Source organism: Hyla sarda, chromosome 2 (assembly GCF_029499605.1).
Source record: "Hyla sarda isolate aHylSar1 chromosome 2, aHylSar1.hap1, whole genome shotgun sequence".
NCBI classification, from domain to species: Eukaryota; Metazoa; Chordata; class Amphibia; order Anura; family Hylidae; genus Hyla; species Hyla sarda.
In genome coordinates this window covers 388,088,245-388,110,429 of record NC_079190.1, presented here as the reverse complement: position 1 = coordinate 388,110,429, position 22,185 = coordinate 388,088,245, and the positions used below count along the sequence as shown (strand labels likewise).

The following is a 22,185-nucleotide window of genomic DNA, read 5'->3' as shown; positions in this document are numbered from 1 at the left end:
TGCAACTTTGCTACAGCTAAAGTTTTTGTTACGGGGTATGTTACCACTGTTGCTAAAGTATTGTGTTTTATGCATGTTGCCATAGTTTATTGCTATATGCAGGTTGTCTCTACATCTCTACATTGCAATGTTGCTGTGCCATGTTGTTACGCTTTCTTTCTACGCATTGGTACCTTAGCATTTGTTACTACGCTTTCTCACCATTAGCAATCATTATTTAGCTTTTTGTTACCATGGCATTGTCATTTGGCATTAGTACGTTTTACTACAGCATTGTTACTACGCGTATGGGAGTGTGGTAGCCAAGGGGGGTATGTAGGGTAATTGGGGTGTTGCTGTTCTGGATAATAAAGGGCGCTGTTAACCCTTGTCACTCGTGACGCCAAGGTGAGGGTTAAATACTGTAATGGTGCTGGGCCTATCACCACCCTTCCCAAGAGCAATAGGTGAGTGTGTAATAAATGGATTGTCCACAACCACTGTTTAACTGAAAACTTGCAGGAACTTTTACTGAGGATTTTCTGTAGCAGGCAATAGCAATAATAGTCCAATTAACAGAGTCTATTTCTAGTTGAGCAGCGATTGACAGTTGGTTGAGATCAGATAAGCTCAATTTAGCTGTTAGAAGATTCTGGTGCATAGATCCGCTGGATTTAGGGGTGCGTTTAGGTCCAGTGATCTTGCGGAGAGTAGCGGGGAATTATAGATATCTATCCGCTGTGGTATAGGCCAAGGCCGCAAGGCTTTGGCCTAGTAAACGTACTTGTAAGTTGCGGAGGTCCTACCTCGTTCAGAGTCAGTAACCCAAGAGAGCGATCAATGGCCGCAGCTCCCTTATATGGGCAGGGGCTGTCCGTTTTGGATTGGTCCAAAACAAATGTCACTCACCATTACACGGCATTATGGGTAAACACGTGACCCAAGAACCACCTAAGGTCCTTCAACATACCATAGAGTTCTGAACCAAGTCACATGACCCGCAGGTCCTGCGACGCTAAACAAGTGAGTAATACAATATACATATTTACAATGGCAATATTTATAAATATCAAGTTACTAAGGGGTGACTAGGGGCTAACTAGGGAAGCGGACCCCGACAGTCCTAGGGACTCTAACTTTGGGGACCCCCCCACCAAGTCACAGTATGAAATACGGTGCCGGGACACCACAGGAGTTTAGCATTTTCTTACCACAGCGTTTTCTTTACATTGTTGCTGCCATAGTGTTATGTTTCCTTAGAGTTTCTATGCGTTCAGAAGTGTGTACATATTACATAGTGTCAAGCTGCCATAAAAACATACGGTGTAGCTTTACATCGTGTACATGTCTCTAGCATGGGAATACTATCTTAGCAGATATGTTCATATACTGTCTGTACGTTCGTAGTTTTTTTTAGGGTGTTATGTGCATTACAAGTATGAGCTTGTTATTTGGGCAGCTTGTCATTATGTAATATGCATACATTGTTAGAGCTTGTCAATTTGCTTTGTTATCCTTCTCTGTCATTATGCATACGTTATTTTTTGGTTATTACAATGTTTGCATTATCATTGCTGGTCACTATGTATGTGATTGGTTGCTGCATGTATATGTTATCCTTGTTTCACTTTGAACACGGTTCGTGCTTATCTATAGGTATTTTAGTTGGTCGCTACACCCTATCTATAGCCTTGTCACTATGCATACGGCATCCTAGCTTATCACCAAGCATACGTTAATATAGTCATCGTGCATACATTGTCATAGCTGGTAATATGTATACATTATCATAGCTCAATATTACACATACGTTATTAAGTATACATTAATATTACACACACGTTATTATAGTTTGTCATTTCGCACACATTATTTATTTCTGGTCACCATGCATATGTCATAATTTTCATCATGCATAGCTTGTTACTATATATCATAGCTTGTCATGTCATTTTGGTAGTTTCACCACATTTCTTCATTATAGCTTGCATCTACGCATACTTTACAGTTTGTATTAAATTGTAGCTCCTCACTCTGCATGTTATTATGACTATATAAAATAACTTGGTTATTATAGCATGGTTACTGTGACGCTATTGGTTACAGCTTTATTGCTGGGGGTAGCCTTGTCGGTTTGTCATCTATTAGTGTTGTCATTATGGCATTGTTGTCACGATTGTTACTACACATCACGTTATGTCAAGTCTTGTATTACGCACACGTCAATTTTCTAGCATTGCCCCAGCACATATGTTACTATGGGATTGGGCTTATGGCATCACGATGGTGTACGTTAAGTATGTTAGTCCTTATTCTTCAATTATGTTACGGCAAGATTATGGCACCACACCATTGTTATAAGGCTTATATATATATATATATATATATATATATATATATATATATATATACAATTACATTGTGCTAGCTTGTCAATAAAGTTTTTCAGTCATAGGGAAAGGCATGTCATGCATTCACATATTATGCAGGTGACCGAGCAGCTATTCTCTGTTCAAGTATAGTTTCCCTTAGCAAGGTCAAGTAATTTTCTCCTCACACATATGTTACTATATGCATGGCACAGGACTTTGGTTACCACACTTCTTGGTTACCAAGCAAGTGTCACTATACTACTTCATATGCTTATGCCATTTCTAGTATTGCTGCATATACGTTACTACATGCATGACACGGTGCTTATCTCCCCAAACGTCTTGGGTACCTAGAAAGTTTCACCATACTCATTCATACGCTTTATGTCTTTTCTAGTATTGCTACATATTCATTACTATGGTATTATTACAAATTTACGCTATCTAACATGTTTTGCGCATATGAGTTAGCATGGTCATGTTTCATCAGCGTTTTGTGCTTCGCAGGTTAGTTAGTAGGGTTACTCGCACTTGTTACTCTGCATTTTCTCCAGCTTCGGTGTTGGTATGTTTGTTACTTTGTTACTAGTTGGTTCCTGCATTTACGTTCATCACATACACGTTATAATAGCTTGGCTACCATAGTACCGTAGATCATTTCTGCACGCATCATATTTCAGTACCATGACATTGCATACAATATTTTGGTATGGTGGTACAGGGTAGTTATTATTTTCACAGATGATTTCACTGATAACTTGCTCTAGCTTTAGGTGCATTGACCAAGCATGTGGTGTCACTATGCGTCAAACTGCCTTAGTATTGGTTCTTCACACTTTTCAGTTTCGGGTTTTATATGTTTAGTCATGTAAGTTTTTTGCTTGGTGTAAATCTGATTGTCACAAATGTGTTCTTATAGCTTGGTTACTGGGGCACCATTAGCATTGTTACCTCTTGGCTTACTTGCGTTACGACATGTTCGTTAGTTCCAGCAACGTTGCATTTCATTCGTTCACCTTTGTTTTAGTACAGGTTAGTCACAGCGCATAATTCGTTACGCATAACGGTCATAGGCCTAATGCACATATGTTCATTATCAAGCAATTGGTCATGACACACTTACAGGACATTTGCATTTTCAGCTGGCCTGCCACGTCCGCAAGGGAGTACACTACTTGAGTTATTGTTTCTGACACATTTTTCAGACCAATAGCAGCAGGACATATAGATGGTTGTATATCTGTTATGCCTGTCACATTTTCAGGTGTGATACACCGCTCAGTGATTGTTGCTGACACGTTTTTCAGAACAATAGCATCACTACACATAGGCAGTTGTATACCTGTTAAGCCTGTCAGGCTTTGAGGTAGGATGCACTGCATAGTCGTATGTTCTGACTCGTTTGTTCAGGGCATGACTGACATGTTTTCACTAATTATACCTCATCTGCAGGTGACATATCCACACATGGTGAAACGGTTTAGTTAGTAATTTCTTCCATATTTTTAGCCATTATGAAGTCTTTTTTCTTAGGTACATTGTTGTTTAGAAGTTTCTCTTCATTAGGATTAATTATGTCATAGACCCGTCTTGCAGGCAGCATACTCCTATTTCTCATGACGCTAGGGTTCCTTATCATCATGGTCTTTTCCTTTCCCTACGAATTGTCGGGTTTTCCCTCCCTTTCCATAGAAGCAGCATACGATGATGGATAAGAGAGGTTGTCCATATTGTATAGTGATGAGGGCAACATGTTTGATCATTTAATCCGGCAGGTTATAGGGTAGATATGCACGTGGTGTTTAGGGGTAGCAGTGGAGTCTGGCAAGTTAGAAGTGATGGCAGGGGTGTCTTCAGTTTCATGGGTACTTCACTGAGGGCTGTTTGTGTGGGCCATGATCTGATTGCTTGGTTCGGCAGCTGATGCCCGTATCTTACGTCAAGGATATATTACATACTACTTCCCTAGGTATGCTGGTTTTGCCCTCTGAAGGTGTACCACCGACGGCGGCCTGGGCACACCTCTTGCCGCAGATTAGGTGAGGTAGGTTTATGTCTCTTGCATCCCTAGATACAGGTTAGATGAGTAGTGTTAAGTTTATATGTCATTGTTTGTTAGTTTAGGTAGGCTTACGTTCCATACGCACTGGAAGGCCTTGACTATAAATATATATATATTTTGTTTGTTTCACATAACATTTTACTTTAATGTGGTGGCGGGGTGTGTGGTGCAGGGCAGATGTTGTTACCCTAGGGGAAGATGGCATTAACCCCTTGTATTCGTGACGCCAGGGCATGGTTTAGCCTAAAACCACCCGAAGGTATATCATTGGATCCTGGGCTTGGCACGGGGGCAATAAAGACTCCAACGCCAAGTTACGGACAATGGTAGCTTTACTGAGGGTAGACAGTTGGTAAAGTCTATACAGTTCAACCAGGGCTCAAGGAGGTGACCAGTGACGCAGAGACCTTAAGAGCTTGCTGGGACTTGTAGTAGGAATGGACAATTGAATGCAGACCACGCTGACTTGACAGATGAAAGGGACTGACTTGACTTGACTCATAAAGCTGTGACTTCAGCTTACTTGACTTGATGGTTGCTGCAGGACTGGACTTTAAGGTCTCAAACACTCTGGACACACACACTAGGCACGACTGCACTGGATCTCAACTTAGCAGAAGAGCAGAGCTCAAAGAGAGAGAAACTTGCTCCACCCAGGGCTTATATGGGGGAGAATAGCAGGGAGCCCATAGGTCACTCTTGGGATCGCCTGGTGACTGGTACCTCCTGGGTAATAATCACATGACTCATCACATGGTATAACTCTTAAAGCAACCTTACATTTTATAACACTTTACATGGTAAAACATATTTACAAGTGCAGGGGGCCTTGGGAACACCGAAGGAGGCTGCCTGACAGGACAGCAGGAGCAGAGGGTAACACCTCCCGTACTGGGCCACCACATTAACCACTTAGGGACCCAGGGCGTACAGGTACGCCCTGACGCCCTGGTACTTTAGTACCCAGGACGTACCTGTACGCCCGTGTAAATTTTGCTCCCCGCCACATGCCTGGGATACTTGCTGAAATCATTCGGCAGTCACCCCCGTGCAAACCTCTGAGGGGGTCCTGAGATCAATTCAGATCGGCAATTTGCGACAGCTGGAGGCACGCTGGTTGCAAAACACGAAGAGTTTGTTACCTAATTCAGTTTGTTACCTAACTCGGTGTTTCGCAACCAGTGTGCCTCCAGCTGTTGCAAACTACAACTCCCAGCATGCACAGATAGACCATACATGCTGGGAGTTGTAGTTTTGCAACAGCTGGAGGCACACTGGTTGCGAGACACTGAGTTAAGTAACAAATTGTCAGTATTTTGCGACCAGTGTGCCTCCTGCTGTTGCATAACAACAACCCCAATCATGCACAGACAGCCAAAGGGCATGCTGGGAGTTGTAGTTTTGCAACAGCTGGAGTTACACCCCCCCCCCCACCCCAATGTGAATGTACAGGGTATCTTTTAACACGGGCGGGAGTTTACAGTGAGTTTCTCGCTGCAAGTTTGAGATGCAGCAAATTTTCCGCTGCAGCTCAAACTCCCAGCGGGAAACTCGCAGTGAACCCCCACCCGTGTGAATGTATCCTAAAAACACTACACTACACTACACAAAATAAAGGGTAAAACACTACATATACACATACCTCTACACACTACACAGTTACGCCCCCCCCCCATAAAAAGGAAAAACGTCTCATACAGCAGCGTGTAAGGCAATTGCAAGTGTAATTCTTGCATCCGTCCCATGCAAATACCTAATTTAGGCCTCAAATGCGCATGTTGCTCTTTCACTTCAGAGCCCTGTCGTATTTCAAGGCAACAGTTTAAGGTCACATATGGGGTATTTCCGTACTCGGGAGAAATTGCCTAACAATTTTGGTGGGCTTTTTCTCCCTTTACAACTTATGAAAAGGTAAAGTTGGGGTCTACTCAAGCATGTTATTGTAAACATTTTTTATTTTTTACACTAACATGATGGTGTTGCTCCATACTTTTCATTTTCACAAGAGGTAAAAGGGGAAAAAAAGACCCCCAAAATTTTTAACGCAATTTCTCCTGAGTACCGAAATACCCCATATGTGGATGTAAAATGCTCTGTGGGTGCCAACAAGGCTCAGGAGTGAGAGTACCATGTACATTTGAGGTGATTTGCACAGGGGTGGCTGATCGTTACAGCAGTTCTGACATAAACGCAAAAAAAAAAACACCCACATGTGACCCCATTTTGGAAACTACACCCCTTATGGAACTTAACAAGGGGTAAAGTGAGCCTTAACACCCCACAGGTGTTTGAATAATTTTTGTTTAAGTTGGACATGAAAATGAAAAATGTGTATTTTTTCACTATAATGCTTGTGTTATCCCAAATTTTTCATTTTCAAAAGGGGTAATAGGAAAAAAGCTCCCAAAATTTGTAACACCATTTCTTCAGAGTATATAAATACCCCATGTGTGGACGTAAAGTGCTCTGCTGGCGCACTACAGGGCTCAGAAGAAAAGGAGCGCCATTGGGCTTTTGGAGAGAGAATGTGTCTGGAATTGAAGGCCATGTGCATTTACAAAGCCCCCGTGGTGCCAGAACAGTGCCCCCCCTCCCCCCACATGTGACCACATTTTGGAAACTACACCCCTCATGGAACGTAAACAGTGAGCCTTAACACCCCACAGGTGTCTGACAGACTTTTGTAACAGTGGTCCATGAAAATGAAAAACTAAATTTTTTATTTGCACAGCCCACTGTTCCAAAGTTCTGTCAAATGCCAGTGGGGTGTGCATGCTCACTGCACCCCTTATTACATTCTGTGAGGGGCGTAGTTTCCGAAATGTGTTCCCATGTGGGGGGTCCACTGTTCTGACACCACGGGGGGGGGGCTGGGGGTTGTAAACGCACATGGTCCCCGACTTCCATTCCAACCAAATTCTTTCTCCAAATGAAATTTCCATCATGATTGCCCTCAATATTTTATTTTCCCCATTCAAGTCAGAAATTCTTCAACCTGGGCATCTCTTCCTCTGGAAAAGTTTGGATTTATACAATCTAGACCTGTTTAAGGATTTGGTACAGTGTTTTCCAACCAGTGTGCCTCCAGCTGTTGTAAAACTACAACTCTCAGCTGGCCTGGACAGCATATGGCTGTCCGGGCATGCTGGGAGTTGAAGTTTTGCAACAGCTGGAGGCACACTGGCTGAGAAACACTGGTTTGGAATTTGTTTCAAATGAGAAAACTATTTCAAGTGATACAGACTGAACAGTTTGTTCTGTTTTTCTTTGCTATATCTTGACACTGGAAATCTTTATTTATACAGAATTTGTTGACTGTAGTTAGTTTCCATAGCAATGGAGTCCTAGAATAAATGTATGCTGCTTTTGTCAGAAAATACATATATTTTTCTCTAGATAATACTTTCTGTATAAAATACAGTTTATCTTAAAGTGAGTTTACTTTGTATTAGTAATTGGTTTCCACAGAAAAAAGCAGAGGAATGCAGAGACTTCTAAAATAGATCAGCAAATATATGTACATCCTGTGTCCTAAAGGGTGGATACTGTTAAATTTTGGCTTTTAGTTGAAAAATTTATGGACATAGACTACTAGTATAAATTGTGCCATAAACATCGTTTGACTCCATAAAAATGGCAAATGTCTTGATTTACCGTACACAGTACTCTACTCTAGATAGCGTGTGAGGAGAAGAGGGTTACTGATGTACTGTCTTTGCAAGGTGCTATGTGAGCAAAAAGAGAAGACACAGCACTGCAAGGAAGGGATTGCAGTAAGCACTGAAACGGCTGTGGCTGAGATTAGAAGGAAGCCTTGATTTATCTTGCATGGATAGTGCATATCCTCTTGAGAATTGAGGTTTACAGGGAGACATTTATCAAGCTTTTTACAACTGTGCAACTTTTTGCTCAATTGATTTTGACTAAACTGATTTGGGTTCATACTTTAGCTTTTTTACTTTGCAGTGGTAACAGATTTATGAAGTGCGACTTTTCTAAAAAAAAATAATCTGTAGATTTGTCACCTAACCCTCAATTACACCACACACATACACCAGCCCAGATCTGGCTTACAAAACTCGCTGTAGAAAGACACACGGGTGAAAAAAAAATTGCAAAAAAGTCTCAGAAAAGTCACTGAGATGGTATCATACAATGGGGTGCGCTGAAGTGAAATTTCCTAAAATGTAAACTAGCCCCATATTTATCACAGTCCATACATCCTTTTATAAATGAAGTGCACGTACACTCCAACTATACCATGAAAACCTGTGTATAACATCAGTGCACCTACAGAACTTTGATACATTTTCTCCACAGTCTTTCTCTCTCTTATTCTCCTGCACATGGCACAGTGGCTAAGGGCCACCCCTGCTTCCTGTGTTCAGTCGTGCTGTGTCACTAAAGACATTTTGAACCTAACAACAGGTAGTGGACAGCAAATTGCAGAGATGTTTGATCCTCAGTGGCCAAGATTCAAGAACAAACTTTTTGGTGTAAGGAATCATTCATCATTTATCAAATAAAGGGAAGTTGTTTAAAATGACAGTTACTATTTTATACCTGTCTTTATTGTTTTGTTTTGTTTTCTTTGTTTATAAACTTTGTTTTTGTTTTACATTTATTTTTCCATGCCAGCATGTTTAGAGAAAGCTGTACTTCGCGGTTGAAAATTCAAGGACTCCTTGGTGCCTTGTAGCCTTTCTTATCATTACATTAAAATAGACCCTCTCTTCCTGAGCAGGCACACTTTATGAGGGAGATTTATCCAAACCTGTGCCGAGGAAGAGTAGTAGTTGCCCATAGAAACTAATCAGCTCACTTCTTTCATTTTTTTAACCCCTTTAAGGGGTAGTCCAGTGGTGAAAAACGTATCCCCTATCCTAAGGATAGGGGATAAGTTTGAGATTGCGTGGGGGGTCCGACCGCTGGGGCCCCCTCCGATCTCTCTGTACGGGGGCCAGGCTCTCCGGCCAGATAGCGGGTGTTGACCCCCGCACGAAGCGGCGGCCAACACGCCCCCTCAATACATCTCTATGGTAGAGCCGGAGATTGCCAAAGGCAGCGCTTCGGCTCTGTCATAGAGTTGTATTGAGGGGGCGTGTCGGCCGCCGCTTCGTGCGGAGGTCGACACGCCCCCTTCCCGTGGGCTGTCAGGGCCCCGTACAGGAGATCGCAGGGGGCCCCAGCGGTCGGACCCCCCCCCCCCCCCCCCCCCCGCGATCTGCAACTTATCCTCTATCCTTAGGATAGGGGATAAGTTGTTCACCACTGGGTCACCACTGGACTACTCCTTTAAGGACAAAGCCCATTTTGGCCTTAAGGACGCAGACAATTTTATTTTTACGTTTTCGTTTTTTTCTCCTCGCCTTCAAAAACTCATAACTCTTTTATATTTTCATCCACAGACTAGTATGAGGGCATGTTTTTTGCGCGACCAGTTGTCCGTTGTAATGCCATCACTCACTTTACCATAAAATGTATGGCGCAACCAAAAAAATACTATTTGTGTGGGGAAATTAAAAAGAAAACCGCAATATTGCAAATTTTGGAAGGTTTCGTTTTCAAGCCGTATAATTTACAGTAAAAATGACATGTGTTCTTTATTCTTTGGGTCAATACGATTAAAATGATACCCATGATGATATACTTTTCTATTACTGTTGCACTTAAAATCGCAAACTGTTTAACCAAATTAGTACATTTATAATCCCCCTAGAACGTCTATAGCCTATAGACAGTCAGCAAGTGTTTAAATAAGTTACTAGAGAAGGCAGAATGTTATAGTACATGAGGAGATGTTTTTTTTGAAAGAGTCAATGTTACTTGTAATATAGTGATTTAAATCCTTGCTCAATATGGGCTTAGGAGTCCGGTAGGTATGTGCTTTCAGATATACAGTTCCTACCAAATTATTCAAGCCCCATGAAAATTAGGATTATATGTATAATATTTAATGTACAACTATTTGCAAACAACAATCTAACAATCAAATAAGAATTTAATAGCTGATCGCAACTCATATAACAAGTGGTTTCTCCAAATTCAACAAAAACGTAATGTTTATTGACCACTGCTGTTCAAAAATGATTCAATCCTAGGTGACTGACACTTAATGGCATATAAGTAATATTAAATCAATAGAATGGGCCAAAAAAATTAAGACAAGAGATCATTGTCTTGCACAAACAAGAAAAAGATACAAAAAATTGTAAAAACACTGAACATTCCTAGAGATAAAATACTGAACCATAGTTGAAAATTAAAAGAACACTGGCTATACTACCTTGATCATGGCAGTATGCCCCAGTCCTGGCCATATAAATAAACCATAGAAGTTTTGGGATTTTGATCTGGAATGATGAAACAGGTGTCCGCCATAATCCCCTGATTTGAATCCCATTGAAGATCTTCGGTGGCATTTGAGGACAGTGATCACATCATGAAAATCCAAGAATAGTGATTTAGAGGCCATTGCCCATGAGGAATGAGCTAAGGCTCCTCAAAAAATGGTAGTGATTATTCTACTTATTCCGACTCGCTTCTTATATTAAAAAAAAAAAAAAAAACACAAAAACTAAAATCTTGAATTTTTCACACTGATCATTGAGCCTCGCAATAGCCTTATACTTCTTGTGCTTCAGACACTCTCTGTCAGCATTCTTATGTTTGAGGTTTGCATATTTAAACAAATTTGTTGTTATGGCCCCTTTCACACTACCATTGTGACACGGCAGTGTGATAGCCATCGGGGCTGCAGGGGAGAAAAGATACTGTTTGCCCCGTCTTTTTCTCCCGCTTCCCACCCTGAAAAACAGTGGTGCCCAACAGACCCCATTGACTATAATGGGTCTATCGGGACCCGCTTTTACCCATTGCGTCACATCAAAATAACGGCAGTTAAAAACTTTAAAAAAAAGAGAGTTTGACGTCCGTTTTTGACTGGGTGCAACGGTAGTGTGAATGTAGCCTTAGGCAGATTTACCATATGCAGATGGCCATCTTCTTGCTTAATTTTTTTTCATAATCATGTAAAGTTTCTGAGATAGCAGTGCATTCTTGCAAGTCTATTGCATGTGACCATGTTATGGATCCAAAATATCTAGACAATTCAATCCTGAGGGCCAATCTTCTATAAATAAAATGTTATAGAAAACCTGTGAGAAAACAAAATTCATGACATTTGCTATCAAATCAAAGGGGGATTCCCATCTCCATGAGAGTGCTGTGTGGGCCCCATCAAGCCTGCTTGCAAATATCAAAGATGGTCAGGAATGCAAGACAGAGGAGCTGCGTTCACACCAGAGGGGGCCGGGGAGCCTTCTTAGCAAAATGTGAATACCACTTTAAATAATTAAGGCTTTGCTTCCCGGGGGTGTTTACAGGTGCTTACCGAGTGCCTCTGGGTCCATAATACTGTATGTACAATAAATATTCTATACATTAATGTATTAATGTGCTTGTAGTCAGTCTGTTCATATCTGTACATAAAAAGCTACTTGACATATTTATTATTAAGGAAGAAAACCTCTTCTCGCCAGTCATTGGTGTATGTGAAGCTGTAATTTTCTTTTTATAAAAAATGTCCTTGTTACAGATCCTTAAAGGGGTCCTCTGGCCCTAAGAAATCTTATTCCTGATCGCGGGGGTCCCACCGCTGGCGACCCCCGCAATCTCTCATGCAGCACCCACCTGTGTGAGCTGCATGCAGCGCTGGAGGCTCAGAGTCTGAAGCCTCACGACTATGGGGCCGGAGTATCGTGACGTCATGACTCCGTCCCTGTGTGATGTCATGCCCCACCCCCTCAATCCAAGTCTTTGGGAGGGGGCGTGACAGCCGTTATGCCCCCTCCCGTAGACTTGCATTGAGGGGGTGGGGCTTGACATCACGATACTCTGGCCCATAGTCGTGAGGCTGGAGACACTGAGCAGGTGGGTGCTGCATGAGAGATTGCGGGGGTCCCCAGCAGTGGGACGCCCGCGATCAGACATCTTATCCCCTATCCTTTTAATAGGGGATAAAATGTCTTAGGGCCGAGTACCCCTTCAAGTCTGAGTTTTCAAAAGATTTTTCTTATTGGAAACTGTTACAAGAGCATCAAAAGTTGTAAGATGAAAAAGGAGGATACATTGATCTGCAAGAGGAAAGCATGGCTCATTCTTACGCAACTGTTCCTTTTCCTTTTCAGACTTTCCAGCAGTCGTCTCTGCAGCATAAATCCAAGAAAAGAAATAAAGGTAATGTGAATATATTATGAAGTGTGGGAAATAAAGTAATGACATTTGGAGAAGCAGCTGGATAAGATGATTCAGGAACTCTGAATGTGCCGTGTTTGAAATATCACATTTCATGTGGGAGGTGATATCAGTTATCTCAACGCTAGAGCTCAATCCGTGCTTGTAAATATTAGACGTAACCGTTCTGTAGCAGGGTTAGCTTGTTTGACAATTACAAAGGGGTTATTTCTTAGAATTATTTCTATCATTTTATAAGCGCTGCCTTTTATATTACTGTGCACCATTGTCTTCCATTTGAAAACAGTGAAGAATATGGGCCAGTCTTGAAAGGCTTCTCCTTCTACTTGTTAGGCGGGTCCCTTGACAAAGTGTATATCTGCTGTGACCTTTATACATCAGCTTTAGTCTGTAGAGTAACCTGGCAGTAAGTGTTCAATTTTCCTGCAGAGCCTCCAAAGGGGAAAAAAAAGTATTACAGAGGGGCTCATTTACTAAGCTGAAACTGACCAGTTTTTGTCTGGTTATTTTGGCACAGAGTGTCTGCGACAGTCCCGACATTGCACTGTGAAAAGCCGAAAAGGGGGCGTGGTCTGCTACAAAGGGATGTGATCGGACCGAAAAGGGGCGTTGTTTCACAACCCAACCGATTTACTAGTGAATTCACAGAAAATCCTGTGGATAAATGGCTGGAAATTTCCACCTAGAAAAAGCTGGATAGAAAATGTTCCCAACTTTTCCCAATAGTAAATAGAGAGGAATCCTGCAAGTCTGAAACCAAATTTCCCACTAGTAAAAACCTGACACTCATAGTAAATGAGGCCCATAGTGTCTATTCAAATCATTGAGGTGTCTAAGTAATGCAGGGCAGGTCCTCCAAAGTATGTATTTACCTTAAATCCCGTAATTAGATATGTGACAGTTTTGCAATTCAGATAATCCCTTAATGAGGCACTCCGGAGAAAACTTTTTTTTTTTTTTAAATCAACTGGTGCCAGAAAGTTAAAGGGGTACTCCGCTGCTCAGCGTTTGGAACAAACTGTTCCGAACGCTGGAGCCGGCGCTGGCAGCTAGTGATGTCATAGCCCCCCCCCCCCCTCCTCATGATGTCACGCCCCACCCCCTAAATGCAAGTGTATGGGAGGGGGCGTGACGGTTGCCAAGCTATGCAGGATAGGTTTGCTATGGGGATTTGCTCCTACTTTGGACAGTTCCTGACATAGCCAGAGGTGGCCTGCCAGCGCCAAAGCTGTGTCCAGCACTAGGTGGGAAATGGCTTGGGGGTGGGTCAAAGCCTGGGTGGGGGTCTTTGACCGTTGACCTTTGGGGGACCTGGCCCTAACCCTAACCCTATAAGTGATAAGTACTGGAAGGATTAAGATTTTTTAAAGAAAAGTTATTTACAAATCTGTTTAAAGGGGTACTCCGGTGAAAAACTTTTTTTTTTTTTTTAAATCAACTGGTGGCAGAAAGTTAAACAGATTTGTAAATTACTTCTATTAAAAAATATTAATCATTCCTGTTTTCCGTTTGAAACACAGAACTGTCTGCTGAGTCAAGAGCACAGTGCTCTCTGCTGACATCTCTGTCCATTTTAGGAACTGCCAGAGTAAAAGGAAATCCCCATAGCAAACATATGCTGTTCTGGGCAGTTCCTAAAATGGACAGAGATGTCAGCAGAGAGCACTGTGCTCGTGATGTCAGCAGACAGCTCTGTGTTTCAAAAAGAAAAGAATTTCCGCTGTAGTATTCAGCAGCTAATAAGTACAGGAAGGATTAAGATTTTTTAATAGAAGTAATTTACAAATCTGTTTATCTTTCTGGCACCAGTTGATTTAAAAATGTTTTCCATTGAAGCACCCCTTTAAATTTACTGTAAGATACAGCAATTTTTTTGAAGAAACATCAACTTCCTAATATATATGTTACGGTCTGTGTGCCACAAACAGAAGCAGCTAATATAGACTTCAATTACAATTTACACAAACATAAGGCCTGTCCACGTTGCAACTTTTGAACGGCAGAACACTGGTGTACAGGTAATGATAAATTCCGTCCTGTATTTCAGTACAGATGAAACAAAGGGAGTAGAGCAAGTATATAGTTCAGCGCACCCCGTGTCCTGCCATGACCCGGTTTGGTGCGGACCACACCAATAGTGTATGAGCAATATAAGGAAGAATGTCCAGCACTGCAGCTCATCTATCGACGCTTCTTTATTGTAGAGTTCACACAGATTCACATAACACACATGAGTGACGCGTTTCAATTGAATGGCTCAATCTTAGTTATACTGAGCTAATGACAAAGATAAAACAAAGATATACTAGCCAAATGTACACTAGAATGACTCTCCTTTGAGTGTAATTTGGATAATAATAGAAGATGAGTAGATATCTAAAGTGTATATAGCTTAGGAAAGGTCAAGAGTGGTGGTACAGGACGGGATTGCAAACAGCTAATGGCTTATGTGCTGCAGAACATAGCGGAGCGTAGGGGAGGATTTCATTACCTAGGTGTGTCAGTCTGAACAGGCTTTATAGATCCACAGCAGTGCTTGTATCTGATGGGCTGGATGTGAGTCACAGTGGATCTGCAGTGCAGAGAGATAAATGAAATAACAATCATACTAGTGCTACGAGACAGCCTGAGAAAATAGATATGCTACCTGGTAGGCATGACTGTTACCAGAATAAGTTATTGAGATTTGCCGTTCCAAAAGCACTTTTTAAGGCTATGGAGCAAAAACACTAAATTGATGTCATATAACATAAAAACATATACCTGAGTTAGTAATTTGGCACAACTCCTCAAAATGCATTATATGGTTTATGTTGCTTTTTTGAAATGCGTTGTTTGACCCCTTCTGCCACCCCAATTGTAGGTAAAATAAACATGCAATATCCACAGGCAAGGCAAGCATTGGCTCAATTGGGTCAAATGTAGTGTCAATGTCATTTAAAAAAATCTTTTAATATGTCATAAAGGTTTGTCAAAAGTATTAATATGGGTCTGGGTGCTGAGATCCCAATGATCACTAGAATTAGCGCTCGGCTAAGCACTTCTCTCCCATGTCCTTGCCACTCCAATGCAAAGCTTTTCCTGTGACAATGAAGCAGTAATGAAAATTATATAAGTTGGGCATGTACTTGCGTTTCCTATTCTGATGGACATTTTCTGATTTTTTTCCTCCTTCCGGATGTTCAGTAGGTGTTCAGTAGGTGTGATGACGCTCGACCTGTTTTTTTTTTTTTTCATTGTGGCCGGCATCTCTAGCCCAATGACTCATCCTCCCAGCAGTTCTTGCGATCTTCCCCTGCTTCCCGGGCCAGTGTCGGCTACTCCCCGGCATTTGCAAAGCCCTAATTGGCCCAGCTCTGCAAACGCCCGTCTTCTAGCCTCGTCCAATCGCATGTGCCGGTTTGCGCATGCGCATTTTTCAGGGAGAGGGCAGGAGCGGACCGGACATTATGCTAAGGTATCATGGGAGATGTAGTCTTTTATACTACACTCCCTATGCACTGTACCCAGAAGTGACTGGATTTTCGGTCGGGCATGGCGGAGCAACTGCTGGACCGATTCGCGTGAAAATGGGCTCTATGAAAAGGTGGGAGCCTAAGCTATATTTAGGTATTACTTTAGTGCATCAGAGTTCTCCTTTAAAAACACTGTGAATTACAACATGACACCATTTTAATAAATCCAAAGTAAGGGAGAAGGTTGTTATAAGGGCTTACTGTATGTAGGGGGGGAGAACTGTGCGAAATTGAGCAGGTATTGCTTTTTCTCAGAAACGGCTCCACTCCGATCCATGAGTTATTGATGGAGTTTAAAGGGGTACTCCGCTGGAAAACAATTTCTTTCAAATCAACTGGTGCCAGAAAGTTAAACAGATTTGTAAATTCCTTCTATTTAAAAAAAACATAATCCTTCCAGTACTTATCAGCTGCTGTATACTCCAGAAGAAGTTTTATTTCTTTCATGAGTTCTTTTCTGTCTGACCACAGTGCTCTCTGCTGACACCTCTGTCCGTGTCAGGAACGGTCCAGAGTACAAGCAAATCCCTATAGCAAACCTCTCCTGCTCTGGACAGTTTCTGACATGGACAGAGGTGTCAGCAGAGAGCACTGTGGTCAGACTGAAAGAACTCCAGAAAGAAATAAAACTTCATCTGTAGCATACAGCAGCTGGTAAGTACTGGAAGGACTAAGATTTTTAACTAGAAGTAATTTACAAATCTGTTTAACTTTGTGGCACCAGTTGATTTAAAATAATACTAATAATAATAATTTTTAAAAAACTTTACATGCACAAAGCTGGTCCCAGAGATGTGTGGTGTCCCAGAGCAGAAGCATCTTTGTTACCTGAACTCTGTTTGGGTGGTTGCCTGTCTCTGAATAAGGTTGAGTCTCATTGTATTCTGATATAAAATGTACTTTATGTTTTACAGCATTTCTTGCCTACTGTGCCTTTTTTGGCGTCACGAACTGACAACCCGTCTAGCATACTGATATGCATTATTCCAATCCTCTGCCTAGCACAGATGTTGTCCTAGACATGTTCTTTTCTCTTTTCTCCAAACTGTGGACCTCCAGATGTTGCAAAACTACAACGCCCAGCATGCCCGGACAGCCAACGGCTGTCCGGGCATGCTGGGAGTTGTAGTTTTGCATCATCTGGAGGTCCACAGTTTGCAGACCACTGTTGTAACAACCCTTTATTAACCCATTAAACTACCATTGATTAAAGTAAAATGTTATATAATTGTATTGTTTTCTGGCCCAAGACTGCATTGCATCCAGATCCAGAGGCAAATCCCTATTCCTCATTCATAGACAGTCAGCAGTAAGTGTAAAATGCAAGTGCAGCTATTCATAGAGAATATAGTCCATGCAGTACATTACACAATCTCCAAACAAAATAGCCTGAGGAGGATTCTTTGTTTTCGTAGTTTCCAGCCTCCGAATACAGCCAGATAAAAAAAAAAAAAAAAAAAAAAACAAGCTTGCGTTTGATCATTTAAAGCCCTCATAAATACACAATAATGTTAAGCTTGCAAAACAAATACTCGTGCCGTACAAGACGTTCGTAAATTGGGTTATTTACAGTAATCTCTTTGCCCTGCAAATGTTTGTTTTCTCTGCAGCATGCTGTGTGTCTGTGGCGTTGGAGCTCCTTTTCTTGTAGCGCACGTACAACGTTCGAGAGTAGTCATCAGCCCTCCTCCTAAATGCATAAGGCTTTAACATGACTTGTCTGTCTGCCTTGTACCCTCCTCAAGGTCCTGTTCCTGGGAAAAGTAAAAGACGTATATCGTGTAAGGACTTGGGAAGGGGCGATTGTGAAGGATGGCTATGGAAAAAGAAAGACGCTAAGAGCTATTTCTCACAGAAGTGGAAAAAGTATTGGTTTGTTCTGAAGGACTCTTCCATGTATTGGTACACCAATGAGGAGGTAATGCCATTTGTCTACTATGGTCTGCTACTGGAAATGAATGTTAGATCATTGGGGGAGATTCAGGGGTGGACATATCACCTGTGCAGCTGGTTCAGCTGCACAAGGGCCCACGCCGCCCTTCCCTGCGCCAGGCACTTTGGACAGGGAGTCTGCAGCCGTCCGAACCGGGTCCGACGAGGGACGTCGCGCAAGTGACGTCCCTATGCAGAGCCGCACAGGAGGATGTCAGGGACGTCACTCGTCAGGCTGCCGCCAGAGAGAAGAAGCGATGCTACCAAATGTGGGGAAACTATGCTACCTAATGTGGGGAATCTATGCTACCTAATGTGGGGAATCTATGCTACCTAATGTGGGGAATCTATTCTACCCGATGTGGGGAATTTATGCTACCTAATGTGGGGAAACTATGCTACCTAATGTGGGGAAACTATGCTACCTAATGTGGGGTAACTGCTACCTAATGTGGGGAAACCATACTACTTAATGCAGAGGAACTGCTTCCTACCTAATGCTGCAGATTAATGTGAGTTGCAGTGCAAGTTTATAGTGCATAGTACTTTCTTTTTATTAATTTTTCTTCTTTTGGTTGGTGGGGGGGCAGTTACATTTTTTGCACAGGGGCCTTCTGCTGTCTGTGTTCATCCCTGGGAGATTGATCTGATTTCTTCTTTTATTTTTCAGAGGCCTTTTTAAAAATGAAAGAAGCAATCTGATCGGTTGCTATGGGAAACTGCAACACTGAACCAGTTTCACTAAACTTAGCAAGCAGTTTACTAACTTTAGCATGGGAGATGGGTGGTCTCGTAGGGTGTCTTGCATTGAAATCTGCTGCAATGCCCCGGTTACTGCGTTCACCAGACATCAACACAATTTCTATCCAGTCCTCGCGTGTTAACCTTGATGACATGTCAATGGCTGTAAACAAAGAGAAACTTGTAAATAACTCATGAAAGAATGAAGTTACATTAAAACCAAGCACATCATTGTTTTTCTTGTTAAATCCCCAATAAGTGTGATGTGTCACATGACCCTCTTCCTATTGAAAAAACAAAAGTTGGATTAAAAATGGCCGACTTCAAAATGGCCGCCATGGTCACCACCCATCTTAAAAATTTTCCCCCCTGACATATACTAATGTGCCACAAACAGGAAGTTAATATCACCAACCATTCCCATTTTATTAAGGTGTATCCATATAAATGGCCCACCCTGTATATTTGCTACCATATGAATGCCTCTATGAACAACACTCAAAAATGAATGCTTTAAAAGGGTACTTCGCTGGAAACATCTTATCCCCTATCCTTTGAATAGGGGATAACATTTTTCCAACGGAGTACCCCTTCAAGTGTAAACGATTCTGTGTTTGTGGATAGATGTAGTGTCATGGCCTTCATATGCCATGTAGTACTTGTCATGTCCATTTTTTATAGAAAAATGTTTAATAGAGCTGCATGTTTTTCTTAGGAGGTTTAGGTTGGATTATGTAAATGCAGTTATTTTCTACTCTGCAATTTGGGGTCCCTGGAAATGATCTTTTCCAAATATAAAACTAACGTTGACACATTTGCACACACACACACACACATATACATATATATATATATATATATATATATATATATATATATATATATAAATAAATATATATATATATATTGCATGCACATAATGTTATACCCAAGGCTCATTAATTGGAGAATAATGTAGGTAAGATGACTTTTTTTATGCTGACATGAACCCCAAACCGTTCATCATTGATCTGCTTTATAGTATAGCTCACGGTCTCTTCTTAACGTGACAGAGGCAAAAATGTACTGCACCTTCCCACAGAAATGATATAGAACTTCAAAGCACGTTTAAAAACACTTTCCGTCTGCCGTCCCTAGAATAAGATATATTCTTCAACAGGTGTCCAGAAGCCTCACCAATTCTTGTACATTTCGGGGATTAAACATGTATTATAGAACAGGATCCTTCAATCTTGTCAGCAAGCACACAGACCCAAACAGGTAGAAGTCTTAGGTTTTTTGCAATAATTCACATACAGCAATAAGTTCTGTTTGCAGCATGCAGTATAACAGAAACTTACATGGCTGTTACATCAGGTTCTTTAGGTAAACCTAAACTATTGAGCTTCTCACCCATAAGGCTGCATTCACACTTCTTGTACTACAGCTCTCCTGTACACCAGCCAGACCAGCGCTGAACTCCATTTACTTTAATGAGCCGACCGGAATCAAACGGTGACTCCCGTCGGCTAATTTTTGACCCATATCCAGTTTTGTGACCGGACCTAAAACCGTAGTATACTACGGTTTTCGGTCCGGTCAGGAAACCGCATATGGTTCAAAAATGAGCCACTGGTCCAGCTGGGGTACGGGAGAGCCCGGTTTGCCCCTCCCCCAGCCGGATCTGGTACCCGTAATGTAAAAATGAAGTGTGAATGCAGCCTAACTTGGCAGGCAGAGTTCCAAAGTTGTCTTTTGGTAAAGTGTAGCAGTATCCAACGTACCCCAGACAAACTTATCTTAGCTTTAGACCAACTCGTTTCTTCTACACTCTAGCAGTGCTTACACACCTGTAAGATCGGGTTTAGGACTGCAGCGCACATCAAACTGGAGTATAGGAGTGACTTTATGTCCAGAACCTTTAGTCACTCTTTTTACCTGGACCCAAACTCCTGTCTGATGTCACTGAGGCAAGAAGCCACCGTGATACGCATCTCCCATCCACCATTTTATCAGCTGCTTTCTTACAGTATGCAGACACTTAGAAAACCATTTGAAGCCACAAATACTGCATTGCTTTTGATATTTGGATAGCATTGGTTAATTTTTTACCTGTCCTTAAATAATTTTATAAATATAAATATTTGTGATCACCTCTTAGAGATTTATTGTCATTTTGACAGTATCCCCCTCCAATAAAATGAGGTGTTGGTATCCTTTGCGTGGAATGAATTGACACATTTCAGTCTATACACATTAGGGTATTTAATGGAGTACTCTGTCCCTAGGCATCTTATCCCCTACCCAAAGGATAGGGGATAAGATGTCTAATTGCGAGGATCCTGCCGCTGAAGATCCCCCTCAAACTTCCTGCTGCACCTGGCGTTCGTTTAGAGCGTCAGAGGCTCGTGAGATCACAGCCGCACCCCGCTCGTGACATCACGGCCACGCCCCCTCAATGTAAGTCTATGGGAGGGGGCGTGACGGGGGTATGGCTGTGACATCACTGGCGTAACCGTGACGTCACAAGCCTCCACATCGCCAGTCATCCTGCACGGAGTGAAGTTCACTCCGTGCACCGGATGTCTGGGATGTCGCAGCCGAGATTGCGGGGGTCCCCAGCGGTGATCAGACACCTTATCCCCTATCCTATGAAGCTTCTTGGCTCTTCCTAGTTAGTATTTACCAGGGTTTTCTTATATGGATATATCCTGCCATACTGCCACACGTGATTTAGACTCTGTTCACTTCACAACCTTCTGTCAGAGGTACACCCTTGGAATATTCCTTGTTTTTTACCATAGAAGGTCACAACATATGCCACTATATAAGCATATAGTGGCATACATCGCAGATAAGACCCCTATTGTTTATAATACAAAAAACTTAAAAAATTAGCCGATACATTCTATCCTGACTTATGTAAAAAAGATAAACTTTTGGCATACATAGGATCAATGGGGCCCTATGGATACGTTCTGCTATATATGTTGTGTAGCATTCAAGCATAGAGATAGCACAGCCTTGGGCCCTGTTCACCCAACCTTTCTTCATCCCATCAAAAGTTACTGGCCCAGATTCACTATTCCAATCCCAATAGTTTAGGGTCAGCTTTTCTGGCTAAAGATTTTCTGTCTCTTAAAAGGCCAAAACAGGCTGTGGTTAAAACATGAGACCTATCCTGTTACCATTATCTTCGGCGTTACGAAAAAAGTTAATTCATCTGGATCCTGTTCTTTACAGGAAAGAAAAAAAAACCTGCTGCCGTTTTTTATCCTGGATTTATGGTAATGTGCCCAATAACAAAACCGGGTGTTTCAGCAGGATGCAAAAACGTGATGTGAACTTA

At 41.9% G+C, this 22,185-nt stretch overlaps 1 protein-coding gene across 5 annotated transcripts in view; it reads left to right on the top strand.

The window, feature by feature from the left end:
- The window catches only part of CNKSR2 (connector enhancer of kinase suppressor of Ras 2), a 422,316-nt gene that overhangs the window by 301,883 nt on the left and 98,248 nt on the right, over window positions 1–22,185 (top strand). For all 5 annotated transcript variants that reach the window (XM_056558612.1, XM_056558614.1, XM_056558611.1 and 2 more), the window contains 2 exons: window positions 12,603–12,651; window positions 17,930–18,102. In XM_056558612.1, the coding sequence (XP_056414587.1) occupies window positions 12,603–12,651; window positions 17,930–18,102 (222 nt within the window). The remainder of the gene's footprint in view (window positions 1–12,602; window positions 12,652–17,929; window positions 18,103–22,185) is intronic.